We start from the raw sequence: 22,601 nt of genomic DNA on the forward strand, positions 1-22,601 counted from the left end.
AGTTTTTGTTGAAATAAAAGTCACAAAAGTGTCCAGTAAATTGTTTATAGTTAGCAATTGAGTTTAGCTACATTTATCGTCTTTATTTATTAGGCTTTCTTCAAATCTGAATTATGAAAATGAAAAACAAATATTTATTCTTTTACATCTGTTCTATGTGTTTAATTCGTTAGCAAGTTCTATGAACGTTACATGAATCTAATGAATTCCTGCAAACAAAATATCTTAAAGCAAATACTAACATGCACAGCAAAATAAAATAGTTCATTTCGATACATAGCCAATAAAAGAATGAAAAACTTGATACGTTTTTTCCATATTTAGTTCGTGTTTCCTTTTCTGAAGGCCACGTTTATAAAATTTAAAATTAAAATTTACCTTTATTAGGTAAAGGGACTATAATCACTTTGCTCACCGCTACCTAAAGTCAACCTGTTACTGGGAAGTGTTGTTTTAGCTACACAACAGCATTTGATTTATATTTTTAGTAACCTAGTTTGCAATACAAAATCTAGTAAGCATTCAAAGAGGTCGCATATCATTTGAAAACATTTACCTGCTTAAAGAACTCAAAGGCTGGCTAAAAGGATTAATTGTAATTAATAGATCCAATTATTATTTAAGAATCAGCTTCTAATATAGTTTTAAACATATCTGCTTACATACTCAAGATGGTAGCTAGATAGCATGTTAAATTAATCACATGAGGAACATGGCGATCTATATGGGGGATAAAAAATACGAACAGGTATACGGATTTTCTTAAAATATAGGGTCCAATAATAATTGAAATTATTATAGCTCATCTAACTTGTTCACTAACTACTTATTACCGGTTAACTTATTTTCTAACTATTAAATTAGATTATAATGCAATACATTTCTTAGTATCTTTGCTCACCTCTTGTTGTCCCTGTGAACGCGTTTCTTGTGCGCCATCTCCTCGAGGAGTTGGTCCGGCACCCGCATTAGCAGCAGCTTGGGGAGTCTGCGGATGAAGATCTTCTTGACCCACGAGGCCATCTTATGAGTGCTCGGCTTGCGGTAGTGAACATTCAGCACCATGATAGTGATGACGACGCAGAGTCCCACCAGCAACATGGTGAACAACAAGTACTTGCCGAGGAGAGGCAGCGCTAGTGAGGTCGAGGGGATGATCTCGGAGATGAGCAAGAAGAACATGGTCTGCGACAGGAGAATGGTGATGCAGAGGGCGATCTTCTCGCCGGAGTCGGCCGGGAGATAGAACACCAGCACTGACAGGTAGGAGATGCCCACACAGGGGACGATCAGGTTCACTGTGTAGAAGAGGGTCTTCCGGCGGAGGGTGATGTTGAAGAAAATGTCTGCGGAGTTGATTGATAAAGTTAAGGTAAGAAGTGTAGTAAATAGTAAAACTCAAAACAGCTTTACTTACGATGGTGTGTTTAAGCATTCAAAAGGTATTCCTGTATTTTGGGTAAGCTAGTAATGATAATAGCAACCAACGGTCAATAGCATCCCAGACCCTAGGAGGATTTTCAATACAAGGGAAAACTAATTGTTATACTTAAGCCTTTCTCTCAAAGTATGTTACAATGAACATGATTTCAATGATATGAAATACCTATAGATAATTCGAAATACTATATGATAAATGAGATCAAAGTTCTGCAAACAATTCAGAGATTAAGAACATTCGGAAAATAATAAGAGACAAGTCGTAAAAGTGGCAGCACATCAGGTAAAACAAATATTCATAACTATGCTAATTTTTTACCCGTTTTTGTGGTGTGTAAGTAAACCTCAGTTAAGCGGAAGAGTGAACAATCCTTGTTATCTAGCACACGCCCTAGGTTTACCTCTATTAAATTTTGTTATTTCGTTTCTTCTTAGTCTTAGTATATAAGTCTTTGAAGGGTGTTTATGCCCAGTAGGTATAAGTGAATGACATTTCACCTACATATCTGTAGAATCTTCGCTAGTTTCTCCACCAACCTATGGCTCGACACAAGGTGTAGAACTTGACTTATCTCTCAGCTGGAACGCCCAAAATGTCCCACTCCACACTGGCGTAATACTCTCTTAGGTCGACACCAATCTCCACCTACCTGGATATGGCTCGTTACAACAGGTGTAGAACTTGACATGTCTCTCAGCTGGGACGCCCAGAATATCCCACTCCACACTGGCGTAATACTCTCTTAGGTCGACACCAATCTCCACCTACCTGGATATGGCTCGTTACAACAGGTGTAGAACTTGACATGTCTCTCAGCTGGGACGCCCAGAATATCCCACTCCACACTGGCGTAATACTCTCTTAGGTCGACACCAATCTCCACCTACCTGGATATGGCTCGTTACAACAGGTGTAGAACTTGACATGTCTCTCAGCTGGGACGCCCAGAATATCCCACTCCACACTGGCGTAATACTCTCTTAGGTCGACACCAATCTCCACCTACCTGGATATGGCTCGTTACAACAGGTGTAGAACTTGACATGTCTCTCAGCTGGGACGCCCAGAATATCCCACTCCACACTGGGGTAGTACTCCCTTAAGGTCGACACCAATCACCACCTACCTGGATATGGCTCGTTACAACAGGTGTAGAACTTGACATGTCTCTCAGCTGGAACGCCCAGAATGTCCCACTCCACACTGGCGTAATACTCTCTTAGGTCGACACCAATCTCCACCTACCTGGATATGGCTCGTTACAACAGGTGTAGAACTTGACATGTCTCTCAGCTGGAACGCCCAGAATGTCCCACTCCACACTGGGGTAGTACTCTCTTAGGTCGATACCAATCACCACCTACCTGGATATGGCTCGTTACAACAGGTGTAGAACTTGACTTATCTCTAAGCTGGAACGCCCAAAATGTCCCACTCCACACTGGGGTAATACTCTCTTAGGTCGACACCAATCTCCACCTACCTGGATATGGCTCGTTACAACAGGTGTAGAACTTGACATGTCTCTCAGCTGGGACGCCCAGAATATCCCACTCCACACTGGGGTAGTACTCTCTTAGGTCGATACCAATCTCCACCTACCTGGATATGGCTCGTTACAACAGGTGTAGAACTTGACATGTCTCTCAGCTGGGACGCCCAGAATGTCCCACTCCACACTGGGGTAGTACTCTCTTAGGTCGATACCAATCACCACCTACCTGGATATGGCTCGTTACAACAGGTGTAGAACTTGACTTATCTCTAAGCTGGAACGCCCAAAATGTCCCACTCCACACTGGGGTAATACTCTCTTAGGTCGACACCAATCTCCACCTACCTGGATATGGCTCGTTACAACAGGTGTAGAACTTGACATGTCTCTCAGCTGGGACGCCCAGAATATCCCACTCCACACTGGCGTAATACTCTCTTAGGTCGACACCAATCTCCACCTACCTGGATATGGCTCGTTACAACAGGTGTAGAACTTGACATGTCTCTCAGCTGGGACGCCCAGAATATCCCACTCCACACTGGGGTAGTACTCCCTTAAGGTCGACACCAATCACCACCTACCTGGATATGGCTCGTTACAACAGGTGTAGAACTTGACTTATCTCTCAGCTGGAACGCCCAAAATATCCCACTCCACACTGGCGTAATACTCTTTTAGGTCTACACCAATCTCCACCTACCTGGATATGGCTCGTTACAACAGGTGTAGAACTTGACATGTCTCTCAGCTGGGACGCCCAGAATATCCCACTCCACACTGGGGTAATACTCTCTTAGGTCGACACCAATCTCCACCTACCTGGATATGGCTCGTTACAACAGGTGTAGAACTTGACATGTCTCTCAGCTGGGACGCCCAGAATATCCCACTCCACACTGGGGTAGTACTCCCTTAAGGTCGACACCAATCACCACCTACCTGGATATGGCTCGTTACAACAGGTGTAGAACTTGACTTAGCTCTCAGCTGGGACGCCCAGAATATCCCACTCCACACTGGCGTAATACTCTTTTAGGTCTACACCAATCTCCACCTACCTGGATATGGCTCGTTACAACAGGTGTAGAACTTGACATGTCTCTCAGCTGGGACGCCCAGAATATCCCACTCCACACTGGGGTAGTACTCCCTTAAGGTCGACACCAATCACCACCTACCTGGATATGGCTCGTTACAACAGGTGTAGAACTTGACTTATCTCTCAGCTGGAACGCCCAAAATATCCCACTCCACACTGGCGTAATACTCTTTTAGGTCTACACCAATCTCCACCTACCTGGATATGGCTCGTTACAACAGGTGTAGAACTTGACATGTCTCTCAGCTGGGACGCCCAGAATATCCCACTCCACACTGGGGTAGTACTCCCTTAAGGTCGACACCAATCACCACCTACCTGGATATGGCTCGTTACAACAGGTGTAGAACTTGACATGTCTCTCAGCTGGGACGCCCAGAATATCCCACTCCACACTGGGGTAGTACTCCCTTAAGGTCGACACCAATCTCCACCTACCTGGATATGGCTCGTTACAACAGGTGTAGAACTTGACATGTCTCTCAGCTGGGACGCCCAGAATATCCCACTCCACACTGGGGTAGTACTCCCTTAAGGTCGACACCAATCACCACCTACCTGGATATGGCTCGTTACAACAGGTGTAGAACTTGACATGTCTCTCAGCTGGGACGCCCAGAATATCCCACTCCACACTGGGGTAGTACTACCTTAAGGTCGACACCAATCACTACCTACCTGGATATGGCTCGTTACAACAGGTGTAGAACTTGACATGTCTCTCAGCTGGGACGCCCAGAATATCCCACTCCACACTGGGGTAGTACTCCCTTAGGTCGATACCAATCTCAACCTACCTGGATATGGCTCGTTACAACAGGTGTAGAACTTGACATGTCTCTCAGCTGGGACGCCCAAAATGTCCCACTCCACACTAGGGTAGTACTCCCTTAGGTCAATACCAATCTCAACCTACCTGGATATGGCTCGTTACAACAGGTGTAGAACTTGACATGTCTCTCAGCTGGGACGCCCAGAATATCCCACTCCACACTGGGGTAGTACTCCCTTAGGTCGATACCAATCTCCACCTTGTCCTCCCCGAGCTTCTGGTTGATATGTTTTAAATCGATCTGAAACACAAAACACTGTAAATATATTTCCTAAGTATAAACAAATGTTTCCACATATTTAAAGAGCAAGCTTTAAGCTATATAGGAACGATGCATGTTATTGAGTTTTTAAGGTTCACAATACCATAAACTGGTGGCTGGCTGGTGAAGTATGTTCTGAATTTATTGCATTATCGTAACTTTTATGCATAGCTTTCAATAAAAACTATATTAATAATTCATTGCCATTACCTAGAGCTATTGAATGAAACGTAAAAGCAAACGTATCCATACACCTAAAGATATACTTTACAAAGGTGAATCATTAGAGACGCCAACTCTAACCTACTCACGGAATTATTTACAAACTTAAATTAAAACACAATCAAAGGGTATACAAGTCTCAACGCGTTCAAAAGAGATGAGAGAATTGCGGGAATCGTTAGTTGTATAAAAGAGAAGGATGTACAAAGGGAAATCTCAGAGGACGGTAGACTATTGTGATGCCTTGATATTGGCTTTTGTCGAGGAAGACCAGAGACCACAGCTTAGTACCGCCTTGGGTCCCAATCCTTAGCTCTGTACACTGCTATTGTCGTGGTCGTCTAATGCGACAATATTAAACTTGCAGTCCATTCGTCACTGAGCTGATGTACCAGATACAAAAGACTTTTCTTCGAAAGTTGTTTGGATTGTTACTGTACAAAATGGTGGGTAAAGCAACATTTTCTTTCATCAGTTTAGTTAGCAAGCGTGTCTCATCTCACGCTGAAGTTAACCACTTCGGAATAACTAGTTTGTTTAAGGTGTCAAAAAAGTATTTTATATTAGTATGCAACAAGAGTTAAAATATACTATTTAATTACAGAACTACAAATCATCCTGATTAATTTGCTATATAGTCTGAGCGGTAACTTTCAAATACGAGGGCTGTTAGTTGTTGAAACTGTAGGAAGTCTAGTCTTTTACATTTATCGGGTTATTAATGACGATGATTGATTATACTTTATATGGAAATAAGACCAGTACAGTATTTGAACCGTTACCAAACAAAGAATAATTAAGAACGCCGCAGTAGTTGAGAATGTTATTGTGAAATATACAAAATAAATTCAAACAGATTGAGAGGTCGTATCTACCCAAGTAAAAATTCAAAACGTCAATTTTGGTTCAAACTCAATTCAATTTCTGGTACCTAGCCAACAGCCATAGTGCCTATGATTTGTAAGCAATTGAGTTACATTTGATTTTACAATTTATTAAGATCATACATTTTGTTCCCTGTAGCATAATTGGGTAAATTAATATTCTTTCTATAAACATTTCTGTTTTTTTTTATACAACTACAATGCTATGACTGGAAACTTTATATCTTCAGTTAAGGTAATATTGTGGAAAGTTACGGTTAATTAAGTTTTGCTGTATAAGAATACATTACTAAGAAGCCAATACAGCACCTCCTTATAAAAAATGACTTGATGATGCTAAGCATCTTCATTTTATGGAAAGCTTAGTCTAATACAGTGCCTCTCATTTAAGTTCGTATAACCATTGGTATAACAACATCCAACTAGGGTAAGCACCAAGCTTCGATTGGTTGGCTTTTCAAGTGTTATGTTCCGGCTGAATGCAGATAGGCTTCTATAGTTCGATTAATGAGATGAATTAATGTCGGCCTGATTCTTTTAATACCGGGATCTTGGGACTAGAATATTAGCCATACATAACAAAAGTGATAGAAACTTAATATCTATCCTACAAAAGTATGCCATCTACTTTATAGATAAAATATTAAATACTCTATATGAGTTCTCTTTAAATTTTGAAACATATCCACAAAACTACCTTAATTAAAAAACAAACAAAAATATGTGTGATCAGGCTAACTAGAAGAACACAAAACAGAAAAATACCTTACCTATAAACAAGTTTCAAAATATTATCTTCGCTGTTACATTTTTATTACTTTGTAAGAAATTGGGTTCCCTCCCCCCCCCCCCCAAAAAATAGTATATTTCGTATCTAGGGCCGAAAATGAGGTTTTGCCGGCTCGAGATAGTTTTTAAGTTCGAGACGAAGTCGAGAACTTAAAACGATCGAGCTTCACCACACTATACCCTATTACCACTATTCACCACAATAAAAATGCACACTAACAGTCAACACAACTACAACTTTAAGGTTATGTGAAGAAATCATTTGAGGAATCAGCAAAAATTATAATAAATTGTTGCTAGGCAACGGTGGTGATACTGATTGTGTATTTAATATGCATTCGTGTTTGAAGAAAATAGGCGGATATCAGATTTTGCGGCCCTAACCTGCTCGGTCCCCAAATGACGATGGCATGGCTTTAAAACGAAACTTTCAGCCACGAATTAACGTATGTAAAACAGCTAAAAACATCATAGTGTGGTGAATTTAGTAACATTTTGTGTGAACATTTTAGTAACAGTATTTAAATTGTTATAACATTTTGTAAACAATTAACTCTTGTAGGGTCCTATCAAAGGCGAGTACTAGATTTATTTTAAGAAGAATGATTTCGACTTTTGATTATCAGGAAGAGAATAGCATGTCTTGCTAAGGTGGTACAAGTTGCCGATAAGGTCGCTCGTTCATTATTAGGTCCTCCTCTGTGATTTGTTTAACAGCTTAGTTCGTGGAATTGAGTATCACCAACATTATTTATTTAATTAATTATGTAGTTGCACTAGCCAACTTGTTAAGGTAATGTTAAATTACTCTAAAACCATTGATTATGTATAGATATCGAATTAGTCGCCTTATTACTTGGACATATTTCCGGAATCTAGGATTACTTGAACAGAATAAGTTAACTTAACCTGTTGCGTATAATTTGTGGAGAAGGAAATTACTCAACACTAAAACGTAGGCATAATATTCCAGAATGTTGCTTTCACAGAGAGCACATGAGTAGGCCGGTCTGGGATCCCGGAATTGAATTTCCAACTCCTCGTGAGCGCTCGCTGTCCAGCTAACTTTCTGCTCTCAAGTCAACAAGTTTCAACAACTCGAGTACTAATTGTTCCACCTTGCAAGAGCCCTCAATCCCCTACTCAGTGGTAGTCACTTACTTTGCGTCTGTACGGAATAGTTTACCGTTGCGAACTCTCGCTTAGTATGCTGAGAATCAACTACATGCTTAGTTTGCGTTGGATTAGTTTATGTAACCGTTTGATCCCTAGAACTAAACTTATCTTGTAAAGATACTAAAGTTTGTTAAAATTACAAAACGCTTCGTCTCACGGGCGGAATAGTTTTGGAAGACTTATTTGGTTCTTTTATTCAACAACTTGGCCCACAACGTTTCTTTTGAGTGTTAACAGTACTTGTTGTATCACAGTATGTTGCAAAAAATAAAGAGATTTATTCAAGTACAAAAAGTTACAGAGGTCTAAATTATTGTTTGGTGAATCTAAAACAGCAACATTATTGTTATGTCAGTATGGTTGCGTTTGTAATGTAATGGTTGCAGTTGTGATGTTATGCGGTTGTGTAGGGGTATGTAAGGTTTATAGTTTTGCACCTCTCTTGGTTAAGTACCAAATATCAATAATTTTTTGGGAGGAACCTTGTTTTATGAAACTCTTGATTTTCCCTACTCACGAGTATGCATGTAAAAGTGCAAGAATGTAGTTGAATGCTGCATTAATGCATTTAATGCTGGAGCTCATAGTTCATTAAGTGCCACGAGACAGAGCATTGATTTGAAGTGTTTAATTTTTTGATGGGTAAAAAAATTAAATATAGGCCTACAAATGAACGATTTCAATGATAGTTTAAATAAATACAATCTAAGATATGGAATAAAATATATGATACATTTAATAACATCCTATCATGCTCAGTTATTGGTGCTGTATAGGCATACAGCATTTTATTAACAACCTTGTCGTATTAAGTGGTTAAGAACCATTGTTAAAACACAATTTTGTGCTAGGCCTACAGGAAATGTTATCTAAACCAATGAATTCCACTTATAAACCTACTCCTAGAAATGTATTAAAATGTTGTGTAAACGTAAACAAAAAAAATTTAAAAACTGCTCATAAACACTCTGAATGCGCTAATATATGGTTTTAGGCTAGATAACTTAGTTTCAAAGGCTAAATGTAAGGGTTTGTAAGACAAGAATATCATGGCATTTATACTATGCTCTAAGAGTCTATGCGTGATATTATTATTACATGAGTGTCAAGCCATTAGTTTTTATACTAAACCACATTTAAATAAGTCTAAATAAAACAAATGTGTTTCGAAAAAATATTAATTTGGAATGAAACTCTAATTAACCTATTAAAACATATAACTTGTTAGTTTTACCTGTACAAATCAATTTACCTAACACACTTTTCAATATGGACAAACAATCTATATACAACAATTTCTACAATAAACTTTAATAAAACAACTCATGACATATAACATTTGTTTTGTAATTAATTTTGTGATTTAATCACTGGGATAGCGGAACGTCGCTCGCAACTAATTATGGAAGAACGCACACCCATTCAGGTGTTGCGTTGTCGAAAACAACAAAACATTTTTTGCTTTTCCTCAAGATTTTTAGTTCAATATTAGTGTATAAAGTTTTGCGGTAAAAGACTTTACGTTTTTGCACATTCGTAATTACCCCAATTCTTAGTATAACACAGAATATAGACCATTATGGTCCACAGTCCATAGAACCATTATGGCCAATGTGGTAATAATCATACAACCAAAGTGTATTGTAAAATCAATGCTCAATCACATCCACAGCAATGTCTTTTTCTTTTTTGTACTACTTTCAGTAATTTGCTACTGTACTGTAAATGAGTTGTAACAAGTATATAACAAGTCATTTAATTACATCTTCGTAAAACTACCACAGCTACTTCATTGTGCGAAACGTTACTCATATTATAGTATAGATAGATAAATTATACAGCATTGTTACGATGGGGAAAGTATACACAAACTAGAATGTCAGTCATGCATTAACTGGTCGATGCAATAAATAAAGTTTCTCTTGCGATTGCATGGTAATTAGAAATATAACAGTCAACATATTCTAAAAGAATCATTACAAAATGGTAATTGTAAAATAGCCACAAGGTCATTGAATCTGCTGAATAATTGGATATAAGGTGTGTTTTTAACAATAAGTTACAAGGATGTTTGTCCATGATACTTTGATACCATGATAGCTTGGATAAAATATAAATATGCTAGGGTAGTTTGACAGTTTGTGTTTTGAATAAGACATAAATCACTAGATAATACTATCGAGCACAATGGTTTATAAGCTGAAGGAAGTAGACTTGTTCAAGGAGTTGATTTAAAACAACTTTAACAGTTGTATTGCACGACTCTGGAACTTGGCTGCCCTTTATTTGGCCATCGATGATTCTGACATATTTATAAGCTGTTCAAAATTTCAAACAAATCATGCCCAACTCACTTTGTTTTAGATTCATTGCAATCACACTATCACATATTCGATAGGTCACAAACACCGTAGTAGTGTTCTTTAAGTGTTTCTTTTTAAGCAACAGCAAAGAAAGTGTTATGTTTATTTTGTTAAATAGATTAAATATTTAGATAACATTTTAGTGTAGGTAATTTGTTTGGAAAAATATTAACGTAGAACCCAAAAAGAGGAGGGAAAATGTGTTATTTCTAAAAACATACAACTCAGCTTAAAATTGTGCCTAGACCTACACTAACCTATTTATTTAATTATATCATTACAGCATAATCTATTATTCTGGTGTAAAATTGACTTTTATAAGATTGATTAGTGATGTGAACTATATTATTTTTTGCTGCTGATAAAAAGAGAAAACATCACTTGAGTGTTGAGTCTTCTACCAGGAAAATGTGAAATTGTCAGTGTTTGTCGGTGCTACAACTCAACTTGACGTTCGCCAACAACCAAACTCTCAGATCAGAAGTTGAGCACAACTTGGGCGACTCTGGGTCGATGTAGATTACAGACCCTTCAACTGTTGCCGGCCTCTTGACAATCTCTGACCTCACAGTCCCATTGTACGAGCCACGTAACTTGCCTTGTCTAGTTTTGACAAATGGATCAAGTTAGCCACCATTACTTGTCCTTACAATTTCACCCTTTTGAAACGGTGAATGTTTGGCGTAGTAGTAGTTTTGTTTGTCAAAAGTTATACCAGATGTAAAAGCTTTACATGTAATTAGTTGGTAGAGTTTATTAAGATAGTCGTGGAAGGTTTTTTTATAAGGATTTATAAGCAATGTACTCTTGAGAAGTAACTAGCTATCAAAGACTGAAAGGACTATAAATGCTGTGTTTTATTGACTAATTAATGTTTTATAACTATGTGCAGTATATCAATAGCTCAAAATACAGGTATTCTTCTTACTCTTTATTTTTATGAAACATAATTGAATAAAATGGCCATAGCCTAACAGTTTAGTAAAACACGGTTTGGTAGTATTCTGAATAATACTGTCATGGATGTACAGTAATAGTATTTTACATTACTAGCCCGTAAAATAGGTGCAGATTTTGGACGTATAATTTTTTAACAATACAAAACTGTCAAATAGGTAATTATTATGTTCCTACGGATATTTAATTACTTACAATCACTACTCATAACCTCTCTGGAAGTTTATGTTTTAGTTTGTAATCTATTGCTGCCACTAGAATATTAGACTACTTATTACAACATTTTGTTTATAATTTTGTCTTCAGAATTAGGTTTAGTCTGAAATATAAACAAATTATAAGTGAGGACAATTGTATATACATGATTAGTAACTTCAATCAGATTCATGGGAACAGGTGCGTATTATTCACTGTGCAATATAAGTTTTGTTTCGTAGGTTAAGAATGATGACGAAATTATAAAGACATTTCTTTGTAAAATAAAGTTCATTCAATATGACTTTTAAATTGTTCTAAGCCTGGACTTATAGCCTAACTACTTTATGTTTATAAAATACGAAAGGTGTTTTTAGTTTAGGTGTTTAGTTCACTAGGCTAATCGTAATCAGCTGGTGTCCGGAAATGGTTATGTTAGTAGTCCGGGAAATAGGGAGCAAACAGCTGATTCCCAGCCTAACCCTGGTGTGGAATTCCATTAAAACAGCGTAGTGTAGCGAAACATTCATTACAGTACAGTAGTACGTAATGAAATCCCATTCGGTTAAGCAGGCGACAAACAGTTGTTTCCCGACTAAATCCTTGCGTGGAAAGCCCGTTAAAACAGAGTAGTGTGGCGAAAATTTACCATGATACATAAATACCCGACTAAAACATGGATTGTATGGCAAGGAAAGAGGGTGGATACAAAAGTCCACTCTATATTTAACGCATTTTTTTAGATTTTTTCCAATCTAAATCTTTGATGCGTAATTCATTTTAGTGTTAAAGTATCAATGTATTCCTTGTGATACTTTGCTTTGGATAGTTTTAGAGTGTTATCATATTGGTGAAATGATCGAAAACACACAAACTAGCTCTCCGGTATTATACGAAAGGATGTAAAAGTGGATACACCCGTACATTTATGTCTGTTTAGTAATATTTTTGACTATGGCAGCTGTTATGAAGTTTTACTATTACTGTATAATGATAAACCTATTTTATTTCATATATTTTGTTACAGTAGTTTTAAAATTACCAACACTCTACATGCTATATTGGAGTGTGTAGATTGTTTGAAATATAAGAAATCTCAATTAACTATACATGCTAAACATATCATTATTAACTACAGTTATCTACATGTCATTGGGTGAATTCCTAGGGGAAAGTGGATGAGTTTAACTTCGTCATCGTTTGTAGGGTTGTTGACACAGAGTCGATTAACAGGGACGGGCCACTTTCACTTGCAAATCTCCCTCTCAAACCCACCTGGTCACCGTCGTAGCTCCAGGAGCCGAACTTCATGAAGCAGGTTTGCTGATCGAAGGGGAAATATCGTACGTCTATCTCACAGGAAGACTTGAAGATGGCGGGTGGTGTCCATAGCACCTTGCCTGTGTGATGGAGAACTGCTTTGGTCATAGTCGTCACTACGTACTCGCCGTCCGCACTGAAACATGTATATCTGATATGAGTTATGTTTGGAACAAGAGATAAAATAATGTCGGTTTAGATCAATAGGTGTGTCAGAGATTTAAAACTAAAGACTAAATAAGTGTTTGGAGATGAAATTAGGATACTTTCTTATTGATGCGAACACTAAGACCACATGGTCCTTTCTTGTAGTTAAAAGCGAAAGATGGGAGGAAAGCCTCAGAATGAGATTGAACACGGCTTTAAACTATCAAGTGTGGAACTCAGCCTAAACTGGAGAACACAGGCAGGTGAAACTCGAGTTTATAGGAAGAGTAGTCCCAGAGGATTAAAAAGAGGTAAGTACAGGGATTGCCTATGATAGTCACTGATACACGTTAGCAAAAAAAAAAAAAAAATAAAATAACTGTGATTACGAGTTTAGGCCATCTGGCATGTAATAGATTCGGAACAAAAAGTGAAACACAAGTTTCAACCGATAAACTAAACACGTGGTTGGTTCAACGTGAGTGAAAAGAGTTTAAAACTAAAAGTGAAACAAGACCATGAGGCAAATTTATGGTTTGGTAAAAAATGGGTTGATCATAGTATTAGGTTTTGTACTCAATGCAAGGTACCAAGATGTTAAGGATATGATTTAAACAAAAACAGAATACACATTAAGTGTATACAAAAATTATATAATAATCTTCGAGATTATGTAACGATTTAACAATGCACCTTCAATTTATGTAAGGCTGGCTACATTTTATACAAAAAAATCCACTAACAGTTGCTCAATTAAGCCATTAATTGTAATAATATAATTTCAATGACCATGATAAAATTATCAACTGAAAACTACAAACTATAAATGAGTAGCCTACAATAGAACAAACGTTCCATCACCAAAGATACCATAAAAATAAAACTCAATATAGGCAAAGTAATGGCATTACAAAATTTTCACACACTATTTCACTAACCTCCACCTCTGATTTTAGCTCAACCCTATCCACTAGGGTTGTTCCAGGAGATTGAGCTCAATATTAATTGATTATCAGAGCGGGGTAAGAAGCAAAGCATCCGGAAGTTGCCTCATACCGGAAGTGAGTCACGTGCGGCATCAGCACATCACTTCCACTTCCTTCCCAAGTTGAGAAAATATACGGCTTTTTAGTTCTTGTGAAGTATAGAGCCGGTGGTATATTGATATTGATCTTGTTACTTTCTTTTCCAAGATAATTCCGAGGAGTTGCTCCGTCGAGAACAGTGTTTTATGTAAGGCTGTATTCAATTACAAGATTATACCACCTACTTGCAAAATGTGACCTTAGTATTATCGTGAAAAGTTTAAGGAAATTAGTTTTGTATAGATGAATTCAACAAAAACGAATCTGATTAGGATAGGTTTTGCCATTATTTCAAGTTTAAAATATTGTCCTGTAACAGTAGCCTACTTATTTAATCTCTATGATTGTCCAGATTATCGTATCTAAGGCGTAACCCTACCAATTCACTATAACTCAAAGATAATAAATACAAGAAAAAGAATCCAGTTTTCTTCTACCGGTACATCAGCAAGTAAGCTGTTGTTACCATACAATACTGTAACAATTGCGATTTATATGGACTGTGAGAATTCCTTTTCAATTACACATACTTCATTACTGTGCGTGTGTACATCTCCATCCTGATTCTTATTCTTAGAATTCACTCCAACCCTATCTCTTATTTTAATACATTTATGGCAGTATTGATTCATTTAAAATAATAATCACCTAGATGACCTTTCATGAATTTGTTTAGTTTGCATCGATACTATGTCAAATCCCATTCAATTAATTTTTTCAACCAGATACATATTCTTATTTCTACTATTCTTATCTATTCTCCTACATATGACTTTTCCTTTTTTCATTGTTATGTTACCTCTAAAGGTGGTTCTGAATACATTATAATACAGTTAACCCATATATTCTCTACAATATCCACAGAACAATCACAGTTTTAAGACTATAAAACTCCACCATCATGTCTGATGAGAGTAAGTAATTTTGATAACCTATCTACACCAATATTCGTTTGTTAACTTTAACTGTACACTTACGCAATAAAAACATGAACATGTAAAGTGATCATGGAGAGTATACCGTCCGCTAGGTGAATACCAACGGAGATAGTTTATGCTTTTTAATGACGCTATGCATGAAAAATATTTATTTTAACAAGACTTTAATATATGTCAGTGACTACCCAACCAAACCTGTTTAATTATGCATTGCGTAAAGACAAGGATGACAGAGGTTAGTAATGATATTTTTATATTAGAACTATTATTGTTTCCTGCCTATCAGAATCAGAATCAGAATCAGAATCCGTATCAGAATACTTTATTCTTGAACATAGAGTACAGAATAGGTGTCAAACATTACAGAGATTTAATTATAAAACAGCATAAAGTTGTTGGGCTTTGAGGCGCTGTCGGTAGTGATGGTTGTTAGTGATGGTTGCTATGAGGGTTGTTTAGTCCTCACTGGAATTTATACACTTATTTATATATTTCTACTCTACCCCTCTTCCACTCCTGATTCTTATTCTGAGCCAGTGAGGTGAGCTTACTTGTTGTACAGCACGATGTCCGGAAGCCAGATGTGTTCCGAAGGTACGTACAGCTCTGTAACTCCACCGTACTCCGCCGGGTCCCACCGGAACTTGTGATCTTGCCACTCCTGTCAACCACAACACACATTCAGAACTCTTAAAGTTAAAGTTAAAGTTGGTAGGTTTCCAAGGTCAAAGTAGATTACCAAGTCTTGGTCTTCACACATGACAGGGTCGTTCATCTGGCGAACTTTTCGGATGCGTTGAAACAAATTGGAGCAAGCTACAATTTAACATGTCACAAAGATATGTTACTGTAAAACATCCACAACGTTGACCAGTTTAAAGACGCCGCACTAAATACTAACATTCTCATTCAGGACTTTTTTAAAGTTCAGAGATATCAGCTTGGAACAGAAGTTGAAATGTCTGTGAAACTTCTAAGAGATCTCAAAATACATATAAAACCTGCACATATAGGACCAACAATAAACTTTCTTTTTGTACAACCCGCATGTAAATCGGTCCAGTAGTATGGTCAGGCTGTCGTAATCTAAAGAATTTGGCCCCATGTTAAATCTCCTTAAGAAAAGATTAATTTCCATTTTTGGCCCAATTAACATAAATATTTGCAAAATACAATTAAAGCTTGCACATATAGGACCGATAACCTTTCTTTTGGTACAACCCGAGTGTAATTCGGTCCAGTAGTATGGTCTGGCTAGCTGTCATAATTTTGCAAAAGTTGTTTTTAATATACTGTATAATATTTGGAGTGTAATATCCATCTACCTTATACGATTTGTTTTGTTCCGAACAGTAAGTCATTGGGTAAATATAACAACTAATTTACAATAACTTTGTTGATTTTAGATACAGGCCTACACTATAAATGATGATCTACCAACTCAATCAGGTCACAGTTGTCAAAAAAGTAGCCTATTTCAATACATTTTCATAAACTGTTCAGACTCTTGTATACAATCTGACTGTGGTTAAACATTCAACTGAAGAAATAACTGTCGAATCACAATTCACTTTTAAACCCTTATAAATAAAAGTTGGTCAGAATAACTGGATCTTTGACATTGGATTCTTGAAATAAATTAAACGTGAGGGGGGGGGCGAAGTCCTAAAGGAAATTACCTACCGAAGTTGCGCTAGACTATAAGAATTTAAATGAAACTTTAATCTGTAAAATCGGTTTAGAAGAAAGCCTGGATAAGGGATGTTACAGGGAAAACCCTTGTTGTACTAAGTATATAGATAGATAGATGGATAGAAGTTTTAACAACTTTTGTTATTAGAACATGGCGATGCATGCATATGGTAATTGCTTTATATGGACTATGTGCTGGCTGAACAAGTGTCTTAGGTTGTCCTAGGTGGTTAGGTTGAGGCGTGTTGACTGGGTCTACTACAATGTTTTGCATGTATTCCTGTCACTACAATGAATGTACTCAGGTGTACTGTGCAATGTGCATAAGCTTATCCGTATGATTTTTCATTATTCTATAACTAGGTGGCGTTCGCAGAGGCATCCACAAAATTGAGCGGAGTCATCAGGGTTCCATATACATTGTCATTGACCATTTCTGTTCTAATATCCGTGGAATAATGCTATCAGCTATTTCTTGATCTACTTCATTCAAAATTCACCAGCTCATCTTATGCCTTTGTTTATGTGTCAAATACTGCTTCCATAAGGATTACATTGAAACTTTGAGGGCCCGTGGGGCGGATTTCTAAGACATTTGTTTGAGGTCATATAGATGTTGGCACTCACCGATATGGTGTTTATCACCATGCAAAATTTGAAAACGATTAGGAGGAGTTTGCGTATTACGAAATGCATAAGAGTCGACGTATAAGAGCTTCGCTCAATTATAGGAACGCGTCTCTAGACATTGCTAACATTGAGGTGGGCTAAATTGAGTAAGGTTTTTACTTCCGGTTTTGTACATACGTTTGTAAAAACATCCATTGATTTGAAGGGCTTTGATTATGTGAATTTTCTTATAATTTTTACGTATTAAAGTAACGCTACTGATTCTTCATTATAATTTGCATTAGATTTACTGTATATTTTACTCAAACTGTACTACACTACATGTAGAAAGCGTAAAGAGAAATCTTGAAATTGGGTGTAAAAAATCACTCAATACGATTCCCACAACTTGATGTCATTCAATACGAAGCACACACGAAATATAATTGAAACAACTTACATGTTCAAGCCAGACGTTTGTCGTTAAGATCTGGTCCTTCAGATTCTGAAACAATAAAATCCATGAATTAGATTATAAGAATAATGATCTTTACCATGTATATTGAATTTGAAAAGTCATCCAAGTTTCTGCATAAGTAATACCATTGAAATATACTGTGAGGAGTTAGGTGTTTACGAAGTTAAAGTTTCTTTAAGAAAGGTAAATTATACAGTCTGAATCTAGCTTGGTATATAGACTATAGCTTGGATGTTGAACAGAGTAAAGTAATACTTTATAGCTTAACTGGCGTACTAGTCGATACTGGTTTTACAACACCCTTGTTCCAACTGAAGAGAAATATTTGACATTGTGTTCTTTACAACCCTACCTGATAGCTATCGTGTACATTATATTGTATTGATCTCTATTGAGTAAATTTACTTTGTATTTTGGTGTTTTACATAAAAGTTTTAAATTGGTATAATACAGTGTATTGGCTTGTAGGCTAATATAATTCTGAAGATATTATGAAAAACTCACAATTGTAAAATGTGTTTTAAAACCACTCAATTGTACGTTTTTATTATTTGTTTCATATTTTATATAGTTAGCTGCTACAGTATCCGTTAGGTACATAAATTTTTCTCTTAGTAATGTTTATTAAATTGGTTTAATTATTTGTAACTAACGTTTAGTAAACTTTAGTTATAGTATGATATTAAATTTTATACGTAGTGTTTAATAATTCTTAAAAAATGCTATCAGCTACATATAGTCGAATGGAGCACATCGTACAAGCACTTTAATATACTGTATAATCTCCCGTTCTAAGCACCATTCTAAGCACGTAAGAGGGTTCTGAGACGTTATTTCATCCCGCCAAAAGCACGTTATATCTTCGCGCCAGAAGTACAAGATTAGTCGAGACAGTTAAGGAGCGAGCTGCTTACAGTTTCAAGATGGTGGCGCATGTTAGCCTCATCCGAGATGACGTTTTGCGCGCCGCTCTCTAATCTCGTTTAAATTTTGCAACCAGATCCGTTCTTGAGCTTCCGAGTTTATCAACTTAACTGAAGGTGGAAGTAAGCCCTTCACTCAGAGTAATTCTACCAAGATGTAACTAATCCATCGATAGCGGTGTGAAGTGTACTATTGACTTGTGAAGTGGTTAATTTATCTTGGATTTTTAGGAAGGAGCAGATAATCGAATGGGTTTTTACTACAGTAAAGAGTTCTTCACCAGTTAAATATTTTCTCACCTAACAGGTCTGAATATTTTGGGGGTCTGGATAGATAGCACTATAGCCTAAGGGGTGGGGCACTTATAACCAGGTCACAAATGGAATACCAATGGCAATTGTCCGGATTCTAACTCGGTACTCTGGGAAAGAAGTCCATTAGACTTTGTACCATTAGACCTGCAATGCTTAGGTGGGCGATAGTATATTTTTTTCAAATAACATAATTGTTCTTGTCCTAAAATTCTAAATCTTGATTCTGAAATTGTTGGTAGATAAGTTGAACACAATTTTGGTCGTCTCACCCTTATGGTCATGATGGGGAAATTAATTCATGCTAGCGACGTTGATTAATGATGTCTAACACCAGGTCATTATCAAGTAATAAGATCAGCTGAGCTTGGACTATTGTCATTATGCAATTAATAATATTGCTTCTGTAAGAGAAATTGACAAAATTGTTCGAATTTACGTGCACTTTACTTGCATACTTTACTATGTATTGAAATATTAAGTATTTCAATTATATCACAACCACGTATAGACTAATCACTAGAAATAACATTATAGTATTTGATATCCGCCCAGTGATATAAAAATTGATCTTTTATTACTGCTTTATATTGTAAATCATACCGTTAGTGACGATGGAATGAAAAAAAATTTTAAAACTTTATGAAAGAAACCTTATAAAAAAAAAAGTTTATTGGCACATTTAACAGTGTTATTCAATTAAAAACAATAAGAAGCGCAGTAAAGACTTAATAAAACGGTCTGTAGGCTGTATTCAGCGAATGACTTTAAAACACTGTGCATCAGGTTGTTTGTTAATTGTTTAGTGAACTTATTGTAATTGGCTCTTTTCACAGTTAGTTTTATGGTTAGATATTCTTGTAATTTGAGATTTTTAATTCGAGAGTTCTACATTTGGTAAATCTATTTATTTTGTACTAACCTACTAACGTTTTATATGAAAAAAAACACACAAAACACTCATTAATTTCCTTCTCTGTAGCTGCATACCTGAGTACTCATAATACTTATTACTTGGTATTATTTAAGTCTGAAGTAATTCTGACATCTGAAAGCAAATATTTTTATTTGTTTGGTGGTAATCCCGAGGATTAAAGTACCTCTTTTACCAGAATCCAAGATTTGAAATACTAGCAAGACATCCAAACACGCAAACAAATTTAAACTAAATCGTTCCACATTTCAATCATATGTGCAAATCTCGGCATAATTTCCATTGGAAAGCTATTAGGCCAAATGAGCGATTCTCTGACCCAAACAAAGCCTAGAGCGCGGGTCGTTACGTGTTGTTTTTGACTAGGTCAGCTGATAGAGTTAGTATATAACTTCCCCTAGACTCGCAGAAGCTGTTAGTTTTCCCTGAAGACAACGAGCAAGGATGAAAGCTGTAGTCGCACTAGCCTTCCTGGCCATAGCCCAGGCCTCCCAATTCGGTAATTAATAGTTTTAAGAAAATTTTAAAAACTATTTGTAATGCTTATTGAATTTTGTTTAAATATAGTTACCTCTTAAGGCATACAGCATAAAATAATTCTAACTAGTGTGAAAATGTGTGTTTTTATGTTTTATCGGTCTCTAGTGTCAAATTTTGTCCTAATTCAGCAAAAACTTTAGTTTTAGTTTGCCAATTGTTATTTCTGATTACTACTACTTGGCTTCTTCATTTCTGAATAAAATAAGAATAGATTGCTAAAAGTAAATAAACTAAGGTTGTTATTGCTCACCAATTATTTTACTGAAGAGTATAAACACGTTTTCGTTCAACCACTTCTACAATTAAAGGAGGAAAATAAGTAACTTATAGATTTTAAAAATGCGTTAAAAATAATTTGTGCTTTTAAAATAATTGAAATAATCATGAGAAGAATGACAAATAACACAATGTTCCTTTGGTAAAATATGTTGAATGGAAAATATTTAATGTTTTTTTAATTTCGTAATTTTAGTATTTTATAAAACACATAATAATAATTAAAACGATTTGAAATGGACAATTTCTTAATTTTGATTGACGAATTGCTGTCTTGTAAGAATTTGTAGTCGGCAAATTAGAAATAACATTATATTAATTTCAATTATTGTAACTGGCTTTAGGATTATGTAAAAAAAAATAAAAATGAACAGAGAGCAAAACTCTGACTTCACTCTTTGGAATTATTCGGGAGAAATCTGAATTCAGAACTTAAGAGTGTTTCAAGATTATTCTGAAATAATAGCTTGTGAATGTGTCATACATATGTCGATGGTACGGATAGGCCTACCCATTCGATTTCATAATATAAAAATGTATTTATATATTTATAAAGGAATAATTAAAAAGGTATAAGTATATCTTCTGGTTTATATAATACAAAATATTAACAGTGTTAAAACGTGTTAACAAACAGATAAATATCAGTAATTAATCGAAATAACAAAGTAAAATTAATCTTGGTGTTCTGAGTTCTGACCAGTCCAGCTCAAAAACCGAATAACTACGAAGGCTGATTATAAAAAGTAAAAAGCCGTCGAAAAGACCTTATAACTGCGTAGTTCTATGCCTATTGATGACAGATATAGCCATTTATATTACAATCACAGTAACTATTATCCTCATTAATCAAAGTTAACTCTAAGATTTACCATTAAATCTCAATTGTAGAGTTTAATCTCAATATATAATTAGTAACCTTAATAATAGACTAGCTGTCCATCCTCCACCCAGGAATCAAGGTAGTAGGTTATCTTAGTTGATGGGAAAACACTTAAAAAACCTCGTCTCACCAAATAAAACGATCTAATCAGTAGCGATAACTCATCCTCATGTTATATAACCAAACAGTATAAATCAAATATTGAAATTAACAAAAAAAATAGAAACAAAATTTCAAAATGATTGATTCCGAATCTTTGAATAAAAACCCCAACGCAGCAAACCTGCGGACTACTAGAATTTCCATTTGCCTGATTAGATTTTTACTAAAATATCTCCTTAAAATGTCATATTTATTACCTATTTAAATAACATTAGCTTAACTAGTACATAGGTTTGCTGCTACAGGAAAGGAAATAGGGTGTTTTTTTATGTCAATAGTTTAATATGAAATTAATACATTTTCCAAATTTTATCAAAATATGTTCATAAACAAGCAAACTCTTATGTATTTTCCATACGAAAAACAAAGAGTTTTTTTATCAACTCCTTATTTTAATTTTCTTCATAACCGTTAAACGTAAAATTACTCTTTAATATACTAAATTATTTCTTTTTTAAGCTTTACAAAATTATTAGAAAGATATTGTAAAATTAAATTTTTTAGGGTTCAAAAATGAGAAAATCCCATTTTTACCCCCTAAGCCACTGTTCCCATCCTATGACCGGACAATGGCAACAGGGGCT

At 36.0% G+C, this 22,601-nt stretch overlaps 1 protein-coding gene across 1 annotated transcript in view; it reads right to left on the bottom strand.

Annotated features, from left to right (window-relative positions):
• LOC129004097 (acetylcholine receptor subunit alpha-L1-like) overlaps positions 1–22,601 on the bottom strand; it is a 57,560-nt gene that overhangs the window by 6,740 nt on the left and 28,219 nt on the right. Inside the window, exons 2-6 of the mRNA XM_054432491.1 lie at positions 17,970–18,014; positions 15,760–15,869; positions 12,994–13,174; positions 4,955–5,111; positions 902–1,346 (exon numbers count right to left, since the gene is read on the bottom strand). Of these exons, the coding sequence (XP_054288466.1) occupies positions 902–1,346; positions 4,955–5,111; positions 12,994–13,174; positions 15,760–15,869; positions 17,970–18,014 (938 nt within the window). The remainder of the gene's footprint in view (positions 1–901; positions 1,347–4,954; positions 5,112–12,993; positions 13,175–15,759; positions 15,870–17,969; positions 18,015–22,601) is intronic.

This window comes from Macrosteles quadrilineatus, unplaced genomic scaffold (assembly GCF_028750875.1).
Source record: "Macrosteles quadrilineatus isolate MER2022 unplaced genomic scaffold, UCM_ALF_1.0 Scaffold_9__3_contigs__length_116548681, whole genome shotgun sequence".
NCBI classification, from domain to species: Eukaryota; Metazoa; Arthropoda; class Insecta; order Hemiptera; family Cicadellidae; genus Macrosteles; species Macrosteles quadrilineatus.